This window comes from Amblyraja radiata, chromosome 26 (assembly GCF_010909765.2).
Source record: "Amblyraja radiata isolate CabotCenter1 chromosome 26, sAmbRad1.1.pri, whole genome shotgun sequence".
Taxonomy (NCBI): domain Eukaryota; kingdom Metazoa; phylum Chordata; class Chondrichthyes; order Rajiformes; family Rajidae; genus Amblyraja; species Amblyraja radiata.
This window is the reverse complement of record NC_045981.1, coordinates 13063244-13086226: the sequence shown is the minus strand read 5'-3', so window position 1 is coordinate 13086226 and position 22983 is coordinate 13063244. Positions and strand designations below refer to the sequence as shown.

At 40.6% G+C, this 22983-nt stretch overlaps 1 protein-coding gene across 8 annotated transcripts in view; it reads left to right on the top strand.

Annotated features, from left to right (window-relative positions):
• Positions 1–22983, top strand: part of usp36 (ubiquitin specific peptidase 36) — a 63606-nt gene that overhangs the window by 25116 nt on the left and 15507 nt on the right. For 6 of the 8 annotated variants that reach the window (XM_033044283.1, XM_033044288.1, XM_033044282.1 and 3 more), the window contains exons 4-14: positions 4549–4659; positions 8233–8335; positions 9061–9128; positions 10779–10849; positions 13016–13098; positions 15179–15290; positions 15907–16047; positions 16918–17018; positions 17435–17573; positions 17764–18351; positions 19591–19706. In XM_033044283.1, coding sequence (XP_032900174.1) covers positions 4549–4659; positions 8233–8335; positions 9061–9128; positions 10779–10849; positions 13016–13098; positions 15179–15290; positions 15907–16047; positions 16918–17018; positions 17435–17573; positions 17764–18351; positions 19591–19706 — 1633 coding nt within the window. Of the gene's footprint in view, positions 1–4548; positions 4660–4756; positions 4861–8232; positions 8336–9060; positions 9129–10778; positions 10850–13015; positions 13099–15178; positions 15291–15906; positions 16048–16917; positions 17019–17434; positions 17574–17763; positions 18352–19590; positions 19707–22983 lie in introns of those variants that run through there. The other 2 variants (XM_033044290.1, XM_033044289.1) reach the window with 2 other exon arrangements.

Sequence of the window (22983 nt, the reverse complement as noted above, 5' to 3'; positions counted from 1 at the left end):
ATGGCTTTTCACTAAAATTACCAAGCTTTTTAGTGTAGTTCAGAGATACAGCATGGAAACAGGCCCTCCGGCCCACTGAATCCACACCGACCAGCGATCATCCTTTCACACTAGTTCACTAGGATTGAACCGGGTCCTTGGCATTGTGAGGCAGCACTGCGCCACTGTGCTGCAATTTGTGCAAATGCGAAAGCAGATTAGTTTTTAAATGCATTGTTGCATTAAAATACTTTCCCTCAGTAAGATTAAATCATGTAATGCGTCAATCCTGGCATGATGCGCTCTTTTCATTTGACCTTCTTTCACTTTGAGCACAAAATTACAGTGGATGCACTTTTTGAAATGTAAATTGATGCCTGCTTAATTCCCCTGATAAGTTCATTTGTTTTCAGTCAGTTACCATGCTCGCTGCAACACAATGGTGTTGTAAAGGTTCAGACAATCTCCACGATTTTGTGAACAAAATATCAGATGCGTATTGCAACATTTCTGCATAATAGAGTGCAAAATTGATTTTCTGTGCTGGATTAAAAAAAATGTAATCTGTCTTACTCTTTTTTTTCCTGAGTTGTCTATTAAAACTGAGATACCTCTGATCCGTTTAGAGGTCCTTTAGATTTCTGATCTAAAAAATGAGTAGAAAATGTCACCCTTTGTGCAGCTGCTTTTTTTTGTGATTCTGAGTTTTATATGACCTTGCCAACAGATAGTAAATCACTGTGCTTTTTTGCTGTGATCATCATCAGGAACCTGGTGCACTTCTATTTGTCCGAGGAGGGTTTCAGATGAATTTGGATTATATCAGTCTTGCAAAAGAATGTGTCATAGTGTTGGCAATAATAAAATGTGTCATCTTGCCATTTCCCGTGCCTTCATGTGAAAAGGAATCGTCATATTGGAACATAGCTGGAATCATACCATAGGCATACAGAAATCTGCCTAGTAATTCTGTAGGAAGTGTCGATTTCAGCACAAGCTCCAAGATGTAAATAGATATTTGAAAGGAAGACTACTATGTGTGCTCATATGCTTGTATTATTGATCTGGAAGCACAAGTTCAACTCCCACTGCAGCTGCTGGGAAATGTAAATTCAAGTAATTAACTATATCTGGAGTTTTAAAAATAAGCTTGCATCTGCAATGTTAACCAAGAAACTACCAGACTGTGGTACGACCACATGTAGTCAAGTTCACTGTTGATATTCCAAGAAGGAAATTTAACATCTTTGCTCTCTCTCTGGGCATCAAGTATCTCCAGACTCACCATTGTTGTTGACACAAAGTGCTGGAGTAACTCAGCGGGTCAGGCAGCATCACTGGCGAAGAGGAATAGGTGACGTTTTGAGTCGAGGCTCTGGAGAAGGGTCTCGGCCTGAAATGTCACCTATTCCTTTTCTCCAGAGATGCTGCCTGACCTGCCGAGTTACTCCAGCATTTTGGATGTATCTTCGGTGTAAGTCAGCATTTGCAGTTCATTTCTACAAATTTAGAACCAGGTTGTATGGTTCTAATGGTGGTGGAAATTTTAAATGGAATCACCAAAGACACTGACACACCCTAGGGACAATTTACAATTATACCAAACCAATTAATCTACAAATATGTACGTCTTTGAAGTGTGGGAGGAAACCGGAGATCCACCTCCAATTTAAATTCCATTTGGAATATTTTGGAGGACCAAGAACCCGAGATAACCCACGCAGGTCACGGGGAGAACATACAAACTCAGTACAGACAGTTCCCTTAGTCAGGATCGAACCTGGGTCCCTGGTACTGTAAGACAGCAACTCTACCACTGTGCCACTGTGATGCCCAATGCAAAGTGTAATCACAGAAAGTATTTTGGTAAATTGGAACAGATTTTAAAATAGATTAATAGAAGTGAAACCTAACAAATATTTAATTAACTAATTCTGCATTGAGTGGATTTCAGGACTATTCCAAGAAGATGAAATAAAATGGGGCGAATCACTGATGAAGCCAGTATTTATTGAGTTTGAGCTGAATAACTTGCAAAATCCCGTTGTACATTTGGGGTCACCTAAAGGCCAGACTGAGCAAGGATCTAAAATATCTTTGCCTGAAAGACATGAGTGCATTAGATGGTTTATTGTGACAGTTACAATTACGCAGTTTTATTTTCCAGCTTTATTTAATTGCTTCTCTGTGGTTGGATATCATCTCTAGATCGATAGTATAGACTTATGGAGGAGGTATTCTGGTAACTTGACAACTGTGCCACAGTATCTCATAATATTCCTAATGTATCTGAGAAGAATGAATAAAATCAGTTCAATATTTGATTCTTCTTTGATATACATTAATAAATTATTTGACACCAACAAGACATTTCAGTCTTGATGTCAAGGCAGATCTGCTTCAGGAATAGTGATGTTACTATGGAATTAAACAGGGAGGCAAGGTGGCGCAGCGGTAGAGATCCTGCCATACAGCGCTTAAGATCCAGGTTCGATCCTGACTACGGGTGCTGACTGTACAGAGTTTGCGGGCTAATTGGCTTCGGTAAAATTTAAAATTATCCCAAGCATGTGTAGGAGAGTGTTAGTGTACGGGGATCACGGTGGGCCAAAGGGCCCGTTTCTGCACTGTTTTTCTAAACTAAACTAAACTAAATTAAATACTTAAATAATACAGTTGAAACAACTAACTCTTATCAATCCATCTCTAAGTACTTCTCCATAATTGCCAGATTTCAAGCTGACATTTGGCAAAGGGGAAGGCTACATTGTGCCCCATTTCCCCCCTACTTCCACCCCTCATGCCCACAGTTAATTCCAAGTTATATTAAGAAATTGTAATGTTTCCCAGAGAGCAAGGATGCAAGTCTATACTTCCACCGTGTTATTTTTGTATCTCTGCAGGCTTAGAATCCTATGGCCCTGCAGTAATGGTCCAAAACCCTTGTAAAATTTCCATTTCATGAACTGAGTATAAACTTTGGTTATGTACCAGGTTTAATACCCTGTTTAATAAACAGTTCTGTAGTGGCAGAGTTGCTGTCTTAGTGCCAGGGACCCAGGTTTGATCCTGACTACAGGTGCTATCTGTACAGAGTTTGTACATTTTCCCCGTGACCTGCGTGGGATTTCTCCGGGTGCTCCGATTTCCTCCCACATTCCAATGATGTACATGTTTATAGATTAATTGGCTTTGGTACAATTGTAAAATTGTTCCTAGTGAGTAGGGTAGTGCTAGTGCACGGGCTAACAGCTGGTCGGCGCAGACTCAGTGGGCCGAAGAGCATGTTTTTGCGCTGTTTGTCTGAAGTCTAAATGGTGAGCTCTTCCAATGGCATGGATTATATTTGTTGATTTGTTTTATTTCACCATCCCAATGATCATTCCATGCTGCTGGACTGCTTGTCAGTGTGGAACACTTTGTCTTGGATAATTGCCTCTATCTTTCAGTTGAACGTTGAGTTTGCAATTGCTCTTGGCATGTACTCTTTTGTGCTGATCTCTCGCTTTTTTTCTGAAGCTAATCAAAACTGCAACGCTGGTATTATGTCTATCTTGGATTGATCTTCTCTCCTTGCAGCTCACCATGGCTACATTTATTGTGACTCCAGTGTTGTTTATCTCAGCCATGTTTTCATGGGACTGTGGGGGCTCGTGTAGGTCCATCATTGTTCTCGCTCTTTCAAAGCAAAAAAAAAGGCTCGAGCTCATCCGGAAGTGATGCATTGTTGCTTATTATATTACCCGGTTTCCTCCTTGTCGTCCTAGCCACGTGGGAGCTGTCATGGCACCTGTCTGTGACTCCACCTTAGTCCAGAATTGTCCCCTTGTATTCACAATTTCCTTGAGAAAGGACTGGACTACATGTATGACTCTGGATCGGCAGCCATTTAAAGTAATATCAACTTTGGTTTTGCATCCTTTCGCATTCTATCACATTTCTCTGTCCCCCCCCCCCCCACCCCCTATCCCTCCCCCTGCCTGCAGCTTAAAACATGCTTTTTGTCCTGTGCTTTCATTTCTGATGAAGGTTTGTTGGCCTGAAATGTAGACTTTGTTTTCCTCTCCGTGGATCCTGCCTTTTCTGTTGAGTTATTGGGGCATTTTCAGTGCTTATTACCAATTCCACTGTTCTGGAAAACCTCTTGAGACTATTTTGTGTTTGTAAATGCAGTTTAATATTGAAGCATATCACTGTTCCAGTGTTGAATATTTTTTTAGATTGAATGATATTTACTATCTACCTCATTAGTACCCATAGACTATCTTTGATCGGACTTTACTGGCTTTACCTTGCACTAAACGGTATTCCCTTATGTATTTATACACTGTAAAGGCTCGATTGTCATTGTGTATTGTCTTTCTGCTGACTGGATAGCATGCATCAAAAGCTTTTCACAGTATCAGTACACGTGACAATAAGCTAAACCGAATTGAAACTTATTTCTAACCAAGTATTGACCATTTTAATTTATACCTGATCTATTTAACCATATTTCACCCAAACAGATGACATTAGGATTTTTCAACTTGCATTTCTTGTATTATTTTTTGTCCTATTTTTCTGCAGGTACGCAGGCTGGATTTTGTATGATTTGCATCATGCAGAATCACCTGATACAAGCCTTTGCCAATAGTGGAAATGCTATCAAGCCGCTATCATTTATTCGTGAATTAAAAAGTAAGTCAATAATTTAAATGTTTACGTTGCAGAGGTCCACACGTTGGTAAACACTCTGTTTAATAATTAAACGATTCAGCCCCATCGCTCACGCTCGCGAACACCAGTTCAACTCCAACTGCCAATCCTTCGAATCGAAACTGCCTAACGGCCCGCCCCCCTGACCGCGTGATTGGTCAGCTGAAATCACGTCCAGTCCAGGTGCGAGTTCGAGCATGACAATCGAAGGTTCGAGAGCAAGTGGCTTGACCACAAGATAGCGCCACGATGTTTTCTCAGGATGTTGGTATATTCAGTGTTTCATTTTTTTGAAGGCTTATTAAAATGACGTTCGGTCCAACCTGATACGACATGCGTTCATAAATTGGACCAGAATTGAACTTGATCGAGTCTACTTCGCCATTCAATCATGGCTGATCTATCTTTCCCTCTCAACCCCTTTCTCCTGCCTCCTCCCCATAAGCCCTGACACCCGTACTAATCAAGAATGTATAAATCTCCAACATAAATATCCATTAACTTGGCCTCCACAGCCTTCTGTGGCAATGAATTCCACAGATTCATCGCCCTCTAACTAAATAAGTTTCTCCTCGTCTCCTTTCATGTCCCTTCAATTTCTTTAAATACCAAAAATCTTCCGGTACTTCGATTAATAACATCTCCTTTTGGTATTACCGTTTACCCTTGTTATTAAAGACCTCTTTATAACAGATTTTGGTTCTAATGGACTGAATGTCCCCACAGTAATCAGCCACAACTATCTGTTTATGAACACAGGCTGCTAGTTACAATGCGGCAGTTTATTGAAATTGACAAGCATTTGCTTGCATCGACACTTGTGCAATGATACTCTGTTAAACAATGTAACAAACAGCTTTTAGTAGAAACTAAGAACTGCAGATGCTGGTTTATACTGAAGTGCTGCAGTAACAATGGGTCAGGCAGCATCTCTGGAGAAAAAGGATGGGTAATGTTTCGGGTCGGGCCCCTTCTTCAGACTGAAAATAGCCTTCAGTATTTTTAAGCTTGCAGTAACAAAAATACATTTTTAGCTGTGAAAAAGAACTTTGCATTTGAAAACAACTCATTGTTTCACAGAGTGACTGCTAGGTGGTTGGAGCGAATCCCTTACGTGGTTTTAGTGGACGATCGGAAATAACGGACATCATTCCCTCCCTGTGGTCTGTTATAATGGGGGTCATCTGTAATTTGCTGCTGTTGGAATTAATGACAGCATTTGTGACCCTCACACCTGGTTAGTTTGTTCAGGCCTGCTCTGTCATTCCAATAGATTATGTACAGTGCCCTCCATAATGTTTGGGACAACGACCCATCATTTATTTATTTGCCTCTGTACTCCACAATTTGAGATTTGTAATAGAAAAGATCACATGTGGTTAAAGTGCGTATTGTCAGATTTTATTAAAGGCCATTTTTATACATTTTGGTTTCACCATGAAGAAATTACAGCACTGTTTATACATAGTCCTCCCCCATTTCAGGGCACCATAATGTTTGGGACCCATGGCTTCACAGGCGTCTGTAATTCCTCAGGTGTGTTTAATTGCCTCCTTAATGCAGGTATGAGACCTCTCAGCACCTAGTCTTTCCATCACCTTTGGAAACTTTTATTGCTGTTTATCAACATGAGGACCAAAAGTTGTGCCAATGAAAGTCAAAGAAGCCATTATGAGACTGAGAAACAAGAATAAAACATTAGAGACATCAGCCAAATCTTAGGCTTACCAAAATCAACTGTTTGGAACATCATTAAGAAGAAAGAGAGCACTGGTGAGCTTACTATTCACAAGCAGATTGGCAGGCCAAGGAAGACTTCCACAGCTGATGACAGAATAATTCTCTCTATAATAAAGAAAAATCCGAAAACACCTGTCCGACAGATCAGAAACACTCTTCAGGTGTGGATTTGTCAATGACCACTGTCCGCAGAAGACTTCATGAACAGAAATACAGAGGCTGCACTACAAGATGCAAACCACTGGTTAGCCGCAAAAATAGGATGGCCAGGTTACAGACGCCAAGAAGTACTTAAAAGAACAACTACAGATCTGGAAAAAGGTCTTGTGAACAGATGAGACGAAGATTAACATATCGGAGTGATGGGTGGAGCAAAGTATGGAGGAGAGAAGGAAGTGCCCAAGATCCAAAGAATACCACCTCATCTGTGAAACACGGTGGTGGGGGTGTTATGTCCTGGGCATGTATGGCTGCTGAAGGTACTGGCTCACTTATCTTCATTGATGATACAACTGCTGATGGTAGTGGCATAATTAATTCTGAAGTGAATAGACACTGCTCAAGTTGGCTCAAAAACAAATGGCTCAAAACTCATTGGCCGGCGGTTCATTCTACAGCAAAACAATGATCACAAACATACTGCTAAAGCAACAAAGGAGTTTTTCAAAGCTAAAAAATGGTAAATTCTTGAATGGCCAAGACAATCACCCGATCTGAACCCAATTGAGGATGCCTTTTATATGCTGAAGAGAAAACTCAAGGGGACTAGCCCCCAAAACAAGCATAAGCTAAAGATGGCTGCAATACAGGCCTGGCAGAGCATCACCAGAGAAGACACCCAGCAACTGGTGATGTCCATGAATCGCTGACTTCAAGCAGTCATTGCATGTGAAGGATATGCAACAAAATACTAAACATGACTACTTTCATTTCCATGACATTGCTGTGTCCCAAACATTATGGTGCCCTTAAATGGGGGGGACTGTATAAATTGATGTAGTCACAATAGCATTTTTTGGTGGAGGGGGTTGCTTTTGTCAAGCAGTGAATCTGCTGGCTGTTTTTCCAATGACACTTGTAGTTTAGCAAGAAACTGACCTGGATCGAACGTAATTTCTCAAATTTGGCAGCATTGCTTATGTTCTATTACCATATGATACGATACGATAGATCTTGATTTCTCCCGAGAGGGAAATTGTTCTATTCAACCGCCGAGTATCTGTATGAAACATTAGTTCTGTGCCGTTCCATCCATCTCCCATCCCCACCTCCCATCAGTTGCAGCTTGTTTCCCAAAGCATCCTTCCCGGAATGGGACAGGTCCCCCATCGGTTTTCCAGCCACTGAAGGTACGCACCTCCTTTTATCAGGACAAAATTATGAGAGCAATGCGGATGCCATAGTTTTGAAAGAGTTAATTATTGACTTCTTTGTTGATTGTTAATTCTTTATTTAAGTTCCTAGCCGTCCATAGTGCTTTAGACACAGGAGGGGTAAGGTTAGTGGGTCAGGGGTGTTTTTGTTGAATTATTACGTGACCTCTGGTCTGGCAAAATTGATAATCCGGCAAGGCTCTGGAACCAAGGGTGCCGGAAATCGATGGTGTACCTGTATTTGCAAGATTTTGTTTCAAGGATCAAACTGTTCTGGCCACATTATTATAGGATGAAAGCACTGCTGTGAAAATGACAAGAATGCAACCAAAGTAGACTTGATTAAATTGTCTGTCACATTTTATAGATGGTGTGGTTTGGAAATTTACTCCTTGAATGTCTGTATTTTGCTTCATGTTGCTATAATTAATGTTAATTACAGAAATAGCAAGACATTTTCGATTTGGGAACCAGGAAGATGCTCATGAATTTTTAAGATACACCATTGATGCAATGCAGAAGGCCTGTCTCAACAGTTGCACCAAGTATGTTAATTTTTGCACTCAGTTTATTTTGAGAATAACTGGTGGAGATAGAAATTAAGTTTCTGCTTGGCGCGGAAATGGACCCATCGGCCAACCGAGTCCGCGCCGACCAGAGATCACCCCATACACTAGCACTATCCTACACACGAGGGAAAATTGACAATTTTACCATGCCAATTAGCTTACAAACCCGTATGTCTTTGGAGTGTGGGAGGAAAGTGGAGTACCCGGAGAAATCCCACGCGGGCCACGGAGAGAACGTACAAACTCCGTACATACAGCACCCATAGTCGGGATCGAACCCAGGTCTCTGGCGCTCTAAGGCAGCAACTCTGTCGCTGCACCGCTGTACTTATTAAAAGAAACGTGTGGGGAAGTGATTTTGTGTGACAACTGTGTGTTTTCTATGCCTACTGAGATACAATTTGATACTGACTTCCCATGTGGCACTTGTCATGTGCCTCTCCAGTCTAAAGCATGGTATGGGACCTACAATCTCACTCGTGTAATTAAAGCAGAGTAATTTCACCAAATGGACAGCTATAGCTAAATTATAAAATACTTCTATCTTTCCTGGATTGCATTGGTGTTAATCCCAAATTAATGTGAGCAATGCCTCTTTAGTGTAATCCACCAGTTGAGTGTAATAGTTTCGCTTTTCTTCCCCACCACCCCCCCCCCCCCCCCCCCCCCCCCCCCCCCCCAACTGCTTACAACTGCTGAAGGCTGGATCGACAAACACAGGCTACTTCATTAGTCCACCAGATCTTTGGAGGATATCTTAGGTCGCGAGGTAAGTTCACTGCAAAAATGTTAGCTGATTTTTATAGAACTCCAGTAATGTCATAGTGTTGGATAGTGCAGAAACTGACTCTTTGGACCACTGTATCTCCAGGGACTGTTTGCCCAGCAACACCCTTCCTATTTGTTCATGGCAGGGATGCAAATATAGATTTTGTTACTGCATTCTTAGATGAAGAATGATCTGTCATTGGGATAAACAATAAATTAAAGAGAATAAAACCTGAGGGGAGAAAACATTGCAAAACAAAAACTTTCCAAATAGCAAAATGTTCAGATTTTCTATGGAAATATTGTCAAACTGTTGGTCGATAATAGTTAGTTCATAAGTTCAAGGAGCAGAATTAGGCGATTTGGCCCATCTAGTCTACTCCGCCATTCAATCATGGCCAATCTATCTTTCCCTCTGAACCGCATTCTCCTGCCTTCTCCCCATAACCCTTGACACCCGTACATCAAGAATCTATCAATCTCTGCCGTAAGAATATCCATTGTCTTGGCCTCCACAGCCTTCTGTGGCAATGAATTCCACAGATTCACCACCCTCTGACGAAAGAAATTCCTCCTCATCTCTTTTCTAAAGGTACGTCCTTTTATTCTGAAGCTATGACCTCTGGACGTAGCTTAACTATTTCCACAACAGAAATTCCTTGTGAGCACATTTTTTGATCACTTAAGCTTTTGAGAATAAAGCGGTTGTTATGGTGGCATACAACCGTACAGCATGAAAATAGGATATTTGGACCAACTCTTCCATCTCAACCAGTGAACACCCTCCTGCATTACACCCAGCATTTGGTTCATGGCCTTCTATGTCGTAGCAATTGAATTGCGTGTGCAGACAATTGAATTCTATCAGTGACCCCCTGCTTCAGTCACTCTTTGAGATAGTACATTCAACATACCACACTCTGGATGAAGAAGGTTTCCTCTCATATTCCCTCTAGATCTCTTCCTCTCATCATTAATCTGTGTCCTCTAGTTTTATCTACGTGACATTTCCTGCAACCCTATCCATACCCCTCATGATTTTATATACCTCAATCATGTTTCCTCTTAACCTCCTCTGCTCCAGGGAGAACAAAGCTGCTTCTCCAGTCTCTCCTCATGCTGAACTGCTCCATCCCAGTCAGTATCATGGTAATTCTTCTCTGCCCCTCTCTAGCGCTACTACAGCCAAGTCATTCATGTCCAACATGAAGGATCCTAGTACCAATCCATGTGGGACACCACTAATCGTGAATGAATGAATACTTTATTGTCACAAGTGACAAGTCAGGGAAATTCTTCGTTTTGCGTACCCAAGGTGGCATACGTGGCATCCAATTGCATAAACAACCGTCAACCTTCATCCTCTTGAGTGCTAGGAGAGAAGAGAATTCTCTAATTTCTTGTGTATCTTTTTGCTTTTGAAAACTAAGTCAAGAGGGCAAAGCAGAGAACATCTGGTGAATAGTTTAAAGGTTGTAATAGTAATAGTAAACTGAAAGGTTGCACTGATTAAGCATCGGAAAATGATTCATTGTTCCCAGCCTGCAGGAAGACTGACACAATTAGAGAAAAGATTTTCCGCACTGCATTTAATGTCTATTAACTATTATCATGTTTTTGCTTTTGATCCCTTTGCTCCCTGCGTTCAAAGTTAAGTGTTCCTCCTGCAAGAGTGTATCAGATACGTATGATCCTTATTTGGATATTGCTCTCGAAATAAGGGTAAGTATGTCTTTCTGAAGGATAAATCAGTAATTTTGATCAATGTTATGAATGCAATGCAGGGGGTGGTTGCCGCTCATGTTGAACCAAAAGGTGGATTGTGATCTTGCAGTTCACTGTGAATGTTGAACTTGAGTGGGGCTTGCATTTCAAGTGTGAGTAACGTCAAGTGCTGCCTTGTTACTGAAGTTTTGCCTCCAGTGAGTCTGCCCTGGCTGCTTTTAGCTTTAACATGTTTACGGACACTTTAAAAAAGTGATGAGGCCCAAGTTGGAGATTTTATGGTAATTAACTTTGTGCCAATTATACTTCATTATTACATTTGTCAAATGCTCTTCTTTATTTTAGAATGTAAATTTATTTAACAGCTGGGAAAATGTTATATAGATTTGTGACTGGGTATTTCTTCAGTTTCTGAACTATATCTAGGTACTAAGTTAAATAAACTAGGTCCCACATTTCTAATGCTACCAAACTGCTGCATTATTCCACAGTGTTGCAGACTGTTACACCTAAAAGTTGTATTAGATGTATTATTTTGTTGGGTTCCCCACACAATAATATAGAAGTCCCCATCTTTGCAGGGGCTTAATTCTTAGAAAACTGTCCACATCACATAAGGCAGCATGATGGCGCAACGGGAGAGTCGCCGCCTTACAGTGCCAGAGACCTGGGTTCGATCCCGACTACAGGCGCTGTTTGTACGGAGCTTGTACGTTCTGTGGGTTTTCTCCGGGTTCTCTGGTTTCCTCCCACACTCAAGAAGTACAGGTTTGTAGGTTAATTGGCTTTGGTGAAATTGTAAATTGTCCCTAATGTGTCGGGTAGTGCTAGTTTATGAGGTGATCGATGGTAGGTGTGGACTCGGTGGGCCGAAGGGCCTGTTTATTATTAAACTATCTCTTTTTTTCTTTTTTTTTAATATATTTTTTTATTAAAGGTAATCAATTACAATGCTTCAAACAACTTTATATCAAATTAATTCAATTTGCATTAAGTAAAACACTAGTAATACTTATCTACTATTTTTTTTAGAAATAATGATAGAGAAAGAATAGAACAGTTATAAATCATTAAGAGAGTGATTAAATAATAATTTGATTATATATAAGAAAGAAAAGAAACGAAAAAAAAAAAAAGAAAAATAAAAAGAAAAAAAAAATTGAGAAACCACAATATGTATTATTAATAACACTACTACAAGTGATAGTATCAATAAAGACATATATGTTAATTCCAATATAAAAATGAATTATTCTCACCAAATCCCGCAGGGTGCACGCCGAGCTGTGTTGCCAAGAACAGCTACTTCTCTAAATACTGTATATATGGAGACCATATCTGTTCAAAAGAATTATACTTGTCCAATAGGACAAATCTAATTCTTTCCAGATGTAACGTCTCCATCATCTCTGTTGCCCACATTTTGGTTGTGGGGGATAATGTTCCCTTCCAAAATTTCAATATGATTTTTTTCCCAATTATCAAACAGTAATCAAAGAAATTTCTTTGATTTACTGTAAGTGATAGATGTAAATCCGGAATTCCAAATATTATTAGCTTTGGGTTAGGGTCCAATTTAACTTTGATGACTTCAGAAATAACTTTAAAAATTTCTGTCCAGTGAAATTGTAAATTGTCCCTAATGTGTCGGGTAGTGCTAGTTTATGAGGTGATCGATGGTAGGTGTGGACTCGGTGGGCCGAAGGGCCTGTTTATTATTAAACAGTATCTCTAAAGTCTAAATCATGCTTTCAGTAATGTGCATGAGTCGAGTAATGCGAGTTTGAAAAAAAGTAATTATAGTTGTTTTTGTTTTTTTACATTTTCCACACAAATGTCATGATTTTTTTTTTTGGATCCCAGATATTTTGATAGTGATAGATGAATTCCGTGAGGCTGTTTGTGCTGTCGCCCAAATTTCTGTAACGCAGAGGTCACCTGTAGATTAGACCATGATGTACAAAGTAGTACAAACCCAGAATGGATTTGTCTGCAGACTGTTTAATTAACATGATGGAACACATTTGGAGAAAATGAAGGCATCTTATACACACAGCAATTTTTGGTTGGACTGTAAATAGAATTAAACAAGTAGAACTGTTTTATAATAAATGCCTATTCAGAATCACCATTTCATCTGACCCATATTTACTTGTCTTCTAGCAAGCACCGAACATTGTCAGAGCTCTTGAAGTCTTTGTGAAATCTGATTCTCTCAGCGGGGAGAACGCCTACATGTGTGCAAAGTAAGTTTTTTTTTTTAATTAACATGTCATCGTAAACATTTGTGCAGAGCTCGTAAAGCATGATGTGTGTGGAAAGGAACAGCAGGTGCTGATTATAGATGCAAAGCGCTGGAGTAACCCAGCGGGTCATGCAGCATCTCTGGAAAAAAAGGACGGGTGATGTTTCACATCGGGACTGAAGGAGCGTCCCCACCCGTAATGTCACACATCCATATCTCCAGAGATGCTGCCTGACCCGCTGAGTTATTCCAGCACTTTGTGTCTATGTTCAGAAAGCATGGAGGTTCATTGAGTACATGTTGAATCTGTGTTGACTAGGGTTCCAAGGTTGGTCTATTGTCTCAACTGGATGGGAGAATAGAAAGTTGAATATGCCACCAACCTATGCAACAGGAGAATGAATGCGTCATTCTTTCCCACCGACAGCACTGATTCCTTCTAGGCCAAATGTAATTTACTGCAGATCAATCCAGCCCACCTCGAGCAATTTGTGCTTTAAGCAGTGAAAGTCTGGAGTGCAGAGGTGCAAAGCATGTACTTCAAAGACAATAATTTGTTTTTCTCTCTTGTGATGATCAAGGTTATTGAAATTTAACATAACAGGGAAGCACGGTGGCGCAGAGGGGTAGAGTTGCTGCCTTACAGCAGGGTATGATTCTGGCCACGGGTGCTGTTTGTATGGAGTTTGTACATTCCAAATCGAGGGATATGGAGAGAAAGCAGGAACGGGGTACTGATTTTGGATGATCAGCCATGATCATATTGAATGGTGGTGCTGGCTCAAAGGGCCGAATGGCCTACTCCTGCAACTATTTTCTATGTTTCTATTCTTCCTGTGATCTGCTTAGGTTTTCTCCGGGTGCTCCGGTTTCCTCCCACATCCCAAAGATATACAGGTTTATAGGTTAATTGGCTTTGGTAAAATTGTAAATTGTCCCTTGTGTGTGGGATGGTGTAGGTGTGTGGGAATCGTTGGTCGGCACGGACTCTGGGCTGAAGGGTCTGTTTCCGTGCTGTATCTCTAAACTAAACTAAACAACAGATGTATGTTGAAGATGGACACAAAATGCTGGAGTAACTCGGCGGGACAAGCAGCATCTCTGGAGAGAAGGAATGGGTTTACACAAAATGCTAGAGTAACTCAGCGGGACAGGCAGCATCTCTGGAGAGATATATGTTGCTTTGTGCCCTCCTTGGCAAAGCTGATGGCGTACTCGCTCCCAGGGCTACCTGCAGTGCTTTGAATCTGTCACTTCAAAATTATGCAGAATAGCTGGAGACGATTCTGACTGTTTTTATTTTTGTTGGCAAATCTAATGCATACTATCCACAAATAAATCAGTGGAGAGTTACAGAGAGAAATTACTGCATCATTTTACTTCATCAAATTCATGCTTTTTTATTGCACTCTTGCTGTTTGGCAAAATGGTATATTTAATGGTATACTAGACCAAGGGGGACTCGTTGGGTCCCGTCCCCTCAACATGCGGTTGGCTTCTATTGACGCTTGTGCGATGATACCTTATTAAACAGTGTTGCAAACAGTCTTTATTTTTAGGTTGCTGTAACCAAACCATATATATATATATTGCTATTAAAAATACCTTTTATTTTTGAAAATCCAATCTTGGTAATGTGATTTCTTTTTAATAACACGAGGCATTCTTGGGTAATGCAATTATCACATTATAGCTGAACTATCTGTGCAAGTGTATTTAAACATGCTAAGTATACAAATTTTGTTCTTTACATCAAACATAATGTAAGGTTTTACAAGCCTGAGATTCTCTACACACTTGCTTTCCAGTACTTAGCACAATCCATTACATTTCTTGCAAAGAGTGAATTGTTATGTTCAACATGCAATATTTGCAACATGCAACTGTATAAATTTAGCAGGATAAGATCAGTTGGTAATAAATATTTGAAACAAGTCTAAAATAATTCTTAGTTGCAAGATTGACAGTATTGTAGTCAAAGAATTTAGATTCTGTTTTGCCATTCTTGTTGAAGTAAGCAACAGTGAACTCTTTTAACTCATTCGGAAGATTGTTACTGACTGTAACAATTTTTTTTTCAGGTGCAAGAAGAAGGTACAAGCTACCAAACGCTTTTCCATTCACAGAGCGTCAAATGTTCTGACTCTTTCTTTGAAGCGATTTGCAAACTTCAGTGGTGGTAAAATCACAAAGGTAAATTCATTTTCAGTTAATTATTTTGATAGCTTTGACATTTTGTTATGCTGCAGCCAAATGTTTGCCTTGTAAAAGCATAAACTAAGGGTGAAATATTAAGCATCGTGACCCTTCATTTACCATGACAGACCTTCTGAATGGTTGTTGCTTTGCAGAATTTCTGAATCCTAATGAAAGTTGGCAAATAAATCGCCTTTAGACTATAAACACTTATTGAATCAAGTCAAAATCTAGTTCTCAGTTACATAAAAAGTTTCATTTATTGCGTGAACCTCTTGTCAGAATCGGAATCCGAGTCAGATTTTATTCGCCAAGTATGTTTTGCAACATACGAGGAATTTCACTGGCCAGGTCAGTCATACAATTGAAAGCAACAGACTGAAAAACACATTTTAATATGAACATCCACCACAGTGACTCCTACACATTCCTTACTGTGATGGAAGGCGAAATAAAGTTCAAGTCACTTCCTTTTGTTTGACTGGAATGGAATATGTTAAAATATGGTGAGCAATTATTTTGAAATGTCCTGATAGAACTTTTGAATAATTTACATTTAGAGATAAAATTAACTCAAAGCTTTTGTTGTACTTTGTTCCGTGTGCTGTAACAGGACATTGGCTACCCTGAACATCTGAATATTCGTCCATATATGTCCCAGACTAATGGTGAGCCTGTCAATTATGGGCTGTATGCAGTGCTGGTACATTCTGGATACAGTTGCCATGCTGGACACTACTACTGTTATGTCAAGGTGAGAAAGCACATGGTTAACTTCACAGCTCAAATATTTCCCTGTTCTGAAATATTGAAAATTTATTGAAATATTAAAAAATGCAATTACTCTCAAAAATTAACAGAATGCTGTGCAATTGTATTGCTCATCTATCTTGTACACCACCCCAACCTAATTATTTGAATAGTAACAAACCTGTTCCATTGCATCCTACTGATTTAAGTTTTGAAAATGAACCACTTTCAAAACAGTTTAGTTTTTTTTGGTTTAAAGATAAGTGCGAAACAGGCCCTTCGGCCAACCAAGTCTGCGCCTATCAGCGATCCCGTACACTAACGCTATCCTGGGGACAATTTACAATATTTACCGAAGCCTAATTAATCTTCAAACATGTACGTCCTTTGAGTGCGGAATGAAACCCATGCGGTTTGGGGGAGAACATACAAACACCGTACAGACAGCATCCGTAGTCAGGATCAAACCCGGGTCTCTGGCGCTGTCATGAGGCAACTCTACCGCATTACCATTCCTGACTAGTTGGGACTAGCCATTCATTACAATATGAATTTACTCTTAAATATTGTCATAAAAATAGTCTGCAATAGTGAACTAATGTTTAAATTCAGCATGGGATCTGCATTGATTTTTATTAAGATATAAAACTTAGTTGTGGAATAAATGCCAAAATGTGGAGTTTACTTCTCCTCAGTAGCATTTGGTGATTAAAAACAAGATGCAAATCAGATAAAAGAATACATAGATTCACCCCAACCTTCCAAGTAGACGAATTAAGACTGGTTACAAAATCACGTAAGGTGACGTTACTAAACTGATATATTCCACATGATGTTTTCCCCAGAATGCGAATGTTGCATTGTTTTCTTTCAGGCCAGCAATGGGCAGTGGTATCAGATGAATGACTCGATGGTTCATTGTAGCAACATCAAGGTGGTGCTGAACCAACAGGCCTATGTACTTTTCTATCTGAGGTTGGTGTTACAAAATACTAAACATGACTACTTTCATTTACATGACATTGCTGTGTCCCAAACATTATGGTGCTCTGAAATGGGGGGACTATGTATAAACACAGCTGTAATTTTGAAACCAAAATGTATAAAAATGGCCTTTAATAAAATCTGACAATGTGCACTTTAACCACATGTGATTTTTTTTTTTCTATTACAAATCTCAAATTGTGGAGTACAGAAGCAAATAAATAAATGATGGGTCTTTGTCCCAAACATTGTGGAGGGTACTGTATGTCAATTGAATGTTCTTTACATCAAATAGTGGGTCCATATGAACCTTGTCGTGAAGCATTTATGGTTAATTTCTTATCTCAGCTGTTGTGTAACTTGAACAATGATTCTGCTTTTAACTTGGATCTGGTTCGATGTTGCAGGATGCTGAACTCCAAGAGTAGCGTGGATGAAGTGTCGAAGCTGAATTCTTTTCAGCCAAGCATCAGAACCAGCAATGGCACATCCATGCCAAAGAAACCAGTACAGAATGGATATTTTGGCTCTCCTCAGATATCAAAGGTCAGCTCATAGATAATGTTGTAAACCTCATGTTCTTGAGTATGAATAAGCTTATTGATGCTGGCTTGTACTTTTATCACAATCTTTCATACCTTTTTGCTTCACTTTCAAAAATTGTTAGTTACTAATTGTACTTCTGGTTCTCGGGCCCAAATCCTTTATGTAAACAAGGTATTTGTGTTTAATATAGAAACCAGAGTCTCAGCACGCAAAACTGCAAGCTTCTGGGAACATTGGTGTGCCAGTGCCAAGATCCACTACGAACCAGTCACCTAGGCTTCCAGGGAAACCATCGAACCCACAGACTTTCTTAGACGAATCATTGAAGAAGCTTAAGAAATCTTTACCTCAGCTGCAACCAAAATCTTCTCAGGGCCAGTCAGCTAATGGTTCAAGTGGCAGCAGACCGCCTTTGGTGGAAAGTAAAAAGGTATCTGCACCAGAAAGCAAGGAACTACCTACATCTACCTCATTGAAGTCATTGGTGGCAACTGGTGGAGCTGAGCAGAAAGGAAAAGAAAGCGGCCAGAATCATCAGAAGGGGAACTGCAGCCCGAAATGTGCTGTGAATGGGAGCAATACCACGAAGAATAATCAACAGTCGGAGCCAGAAGAGTCCGATCCCGAATCTCAGGCACATAGCTCGAGTAATGAGAGGACTGAGAGCGGTGCTGAGGAGCAGGGAGTGTCCAAAATAAAGCCCCAGCTACTTGCGGAAGAGCAATCCAGTACCATGTCACCACCGCCAGCAAAGAGGCTCGCACTTTCAGCCAAAAAGGTGGGTGTGTGTTCTGGGATACAGCAATTGTTCTATATGTAAATGTATATTGATCTTTGTACATTGCTGCTCAGATTACATTGTTGTCACAGGTGAATACATTAACAGTACTATTCTGAACCAATGTGGTGGCCTCTGCCATTGAACTTTTTTTGTTAACATAATGGTTTGAAAAGACAGAAGCTTTTTTAACTCAAGGCATTTATAGTGCTGACCTTAAATGTAAGCTAGTTGGACAAGCGAGACACTGATTCCAAGTGACTTGGGTTCTTGTTTAGAATCAAATGTCGTACCATTCTGGTTAAAGGATAGTGAACAAGATTGGGAAGTCTGCACTTTTAACTCTCTTCTCTGCTCACCGTTGGCTGCCAGCCATCCTTCAGTATTCATCGTTCCTATCGGGGCATTGCAAAATATTTAACGGTCATGAATAAAAGGATTTATGCAATATTGCGCTATCATCCACTAGTCGGCAGAGCAATGAATGCACATAGTTTAATGAGTGCAGCTCCAGGAAAATTCAAGCTAAACACCGCACAGACAAAGGAACGCAGTAGATTTATAAACTTCCATCATTCCTTCCATGGATGGAGCACTATGTCGACACTAGGTAATCTACAAGACGAGGTTCAGCTAAGATTTGAATGGTTTCTCCAAATCCACAGAGGATAAACACTGTAGGAAGGAATTGCAGATATACATCGGAGATAGACACAAAATGCTGGAGTAACTCAGCGGGACAGGCAGCATCTCTGAATAGAAGGAATGGGTGAAGTTTTGGGTCGAGACGCGTCTTCAGTCTGAAGAAGGGTCTCAACCCGAAACGTCATCCATTCCCCTATTTGATGGGTTGCTATTTTTTTCATTTCAGAACAGAATAATTTAAGTTTACCTCAGTGATACAATTTTATGTAAAAGCACAAAAGCTGTTATGTGAATAATTTCATTAAGTTATAAACATAAAACATTCGATGTTATATGACTTGTAACATTAGTATATTTTATAGTCTTAATCCTTTTGTTTTGTCCAGTGTTATTTATCTAAAATTGCAAATCGTTTGAAACTAATAAATGGTAATTGTTTTGACGTTTTTCTTATCTGTTGTTTTCCTACTTGTTTCCCTAGCTGTCTAACCATGAAAACTTTCTGATTCTTCTTTGCCATACCCTCTTTTATGTTTCCTTCATTCATGGATACTTTTTAGACCACCAAGTTTTTATTTATGTCAATAACTGCAGGCCACCTACAGCTGGAAGGTGACAGAAAATGAGCCGTGCTCCCCATCACTCTCATCAGCCCACAAAGCAAAATTAATGAATAAAGGCCACCCATTTCCTTCTGCAAACAAAACTAGGTAAGAGAAACCTGTTGCTTGCGAACTAAAGCAAAAAACAAACCTGACCAGCTGGAGGAACTCAGCAGGTCAGGTAGCATCCGCAGAGGGAAATGGACCGTCGACGTTTCGGGTCAAGACTCCTTCTCTGCGCTGTAGAAGGTGGTCTCAGCCCAAAACATCAGCTGTCCATTTCCTTCCACAGATGCTGCCTGAGCCACTGAGTTCCTCAAGCTGTTTGTCTTTTGCTCCAGATCCCAGCATCCACAGTCCTTTTTGTGTCTTCATTTTACTGCTAATTAACTCAATCTTTCGTCTTTATGGACGAAGCAGCTAAAAGCTTTCACCAGCTTTTGAAAATTATTCAACTCCTTCCGTTTTCTGATTCATTCAATGTCACCCACCCAAGTTGTAAAGGATGATTGAGAAGTGTTCAAACATGCATTGTGAAGGTGACAGGTAGATGGGACCACTGCGGCTTTGAGGTCTCAAAAGGCTTATGGAGTTTTCATGGGCCCACCGCCAACAACAGCTCAATAATAATAATGACCCTCCGTGGTCTGCCTTGTGGCCCATTTTAAAGAATCCCTTTGCTTCCATGAGGCGACCTCTGAGCTTGCCAGGCAAGTGAAGAGCTGGGAGCAGCTCCTGAAAATCTTTTGTTTTAATAGGGTAAAGGCAACTCCTGTGCAAAGAATAGGCAAATGATCAGAAACACTGAGAATTGAAAGCCCCCCTTTTAAAAGCACTGCGAGTCATTTGTATTTTAATGTAATATTTCGGCTTCTATAAAAATGTTTTTAACAAACTAAAGTAATGTTGATTTACAATTCAAACACAATAAACAATAGGTGCAGGAGTAGGCCATTCGGCCCTTTGAGCTAGCACCGCCATTCAATGCGATCATGGATGTTCATCTACAATCAGTAACCTGTTCCTGCCTTCTCCCCATATCCCCTGACTATGCCATCTTTAAGAGCTCTATCTAGCTCTCTCTTGAAAGTATACAGAGAACCGGCCTCCACCGCCCTCTGAGGCAGAGAATTCCACAGACTCACAATTCTGTGAGAAAAAGTATTTCCTCATCTCCGTTCTAAATGGGTTACCCCTTATTCTTAAACTGTGGCCCCTGGTTCTGGACTCCCCCAACATCGGGAACATGTTTCCTGCCTCTAGAGTGTCCAAACCCTTAATAATTTTATATGTTTCAATAAGATATCCTCTCATCCTTCTAAACTCCAGAGTGTACAAGCCCAGCCGCTCCATTCTCTCAGCATATGACAGTCCCGCCATCCCGGGAATTAACCTTGTGAACCTATGCTGCGCTCCCTCAATAGCAAGAATGTCATTCCTCAAATTTGGAGGCCAAAACTGCACACAATACTCCAGGTGTGGTCTCACTAGGACCCTGTACAGCTGCAGAAGGACCTCTTTGCTCCTATACTCAACACCTCTTGTTATGAAACACAAAGTACTAGTGCAATAATAACACCAGGATAAGCGCTCAACCAAGAAAACCAACCCAAACCCAAAGTAGTATCTAAACTGCTTATACACTACTGGGATCGGGGAGTGTCACAAACATCAGGTATGGCTAAAGCATATTTAGGTATACCTGAAGCAAAATAATATTTTAGGTGGCCAGTTAAGTTTGCTCTGTTATGACTTTTTATTCTATTTTTAAGGCTTTGAACCTTTGAAATGTGGTATTTTTACACAGTAAGTGATATATTTTCACGTTTACTTTAGGTGCGAAATTGATTTAAAAATAGATTTCCAGCTTCACTTGCTGTAGGAATGGAAATAAAAATAAGTTTCAGTATTGGGAGGAGAATGAAAAAAATGAGTTTTACGTGTGTGCGCTAAAGCAAATGGAAGCAGTGGTTATTGCAGTTTATTAGATATTTAAATTCTTCGGATGTTAAGTTCGATGTGGTTTAGAAAACATTTCATGCCCAGTGAACACCACTCATCTTGGTGTCCCTCTAGTGTAGAATCACTGAAGTGCCCTTTACTTCTCTGAAATAAAGATTCATGGTGGGACCCTGGAAAGTTACCTGTTGGGAAAGGCGGGCATTAGTAATAAAGATAATCACTGCCTTCAGTGTATCAGCACATCCTTTGGATGATTGAAGCAAAGTTTCCAAGATCCAAGTTTGGCGCGGAAGGGTGGCACAGGGATAGAGTTGTTGCCTTACAGCGCTTGCAGTGCCGGAGACCCGGGTTCAATCCCGACAACGAGTGCTGTCTGTACGGAGTTTGTACGTTCTCCGTGTGATTGCGTGGGTTTTCTCAGAGATCTATGGTTTCCTCCCACACTCCAAAGATGTACAGGTATGCAGATTAATTGGCTTGGTGTATGTGTAAATTGTTCCTAGTGTGTGCGCGCTAGTGGTAATGTGAGGGGATCGCTGGCCGGTGCGGACTCAGTGGGGCCGAAGGGCCTGTTTCCATACTGTATCTCCAAACTAAACCTCAAACCTGACACAAAACAGGTGGCAATGATCCCTGCCCCCATGTTTCTGAGACCTGGCATACCTATAGAAGGCATCTCAGGCACTTGAAAGATATTACAAAACCCTCTCAACTTATTGGAAGGATAAACAAACCAATGTCATTGTCCTTTAGACTTTAGAGATACAGCGCGGAAACAGGCCCTTCGGCCCACCGTGTCCATGCTGATCAGTGATCACTAACACCATCCTACACACTAAGGGCAATTTTACAACTTACCGAAGCCAATTAGCCTACAAGCCTGCACGTCTTTGTAGTGTGGGAGGAAACCGCAGCACCCGGAGAAAATCCATGCGGTCACAGGGAGAACGTACAAACTCCGTACAGACAGCACCCGTAGGCAGCATCTCTACCGCTGTGTCGCAGGTCACAGGACCACAGGTCCTCTTCCAGGCCAGTAGTCCCAACATCAATGCACTGTCAGCTATATTGGGCAGCTCATATTGTTCGTCAGCCCAAGACCAGAATCCCCGTGACAGAACACAAAAAGAGTGGACCAAAAATTTACCAAAGGACACAGGAAAAGATTCACAGATGTTTTTAACTCTTGAAAAAGGTTAACGTCTCTACTGGAACCTTGGTATCTCTGGCCCATTGCCACCCAAAGTACTGAAAGAGCATTAACGGTGATATGGAGAACGTCAAGTCCATGTATCGAGAGCCATCAGATACCCTGTGTAAATGTAAAGAGGATGGCACCTCACGACCTACCCACTCTGCCGCCTCACCTGTAGAAGACAGGGTGGATCCCACATTGGTCTGATCAGAAACCTCAGAACCTTCA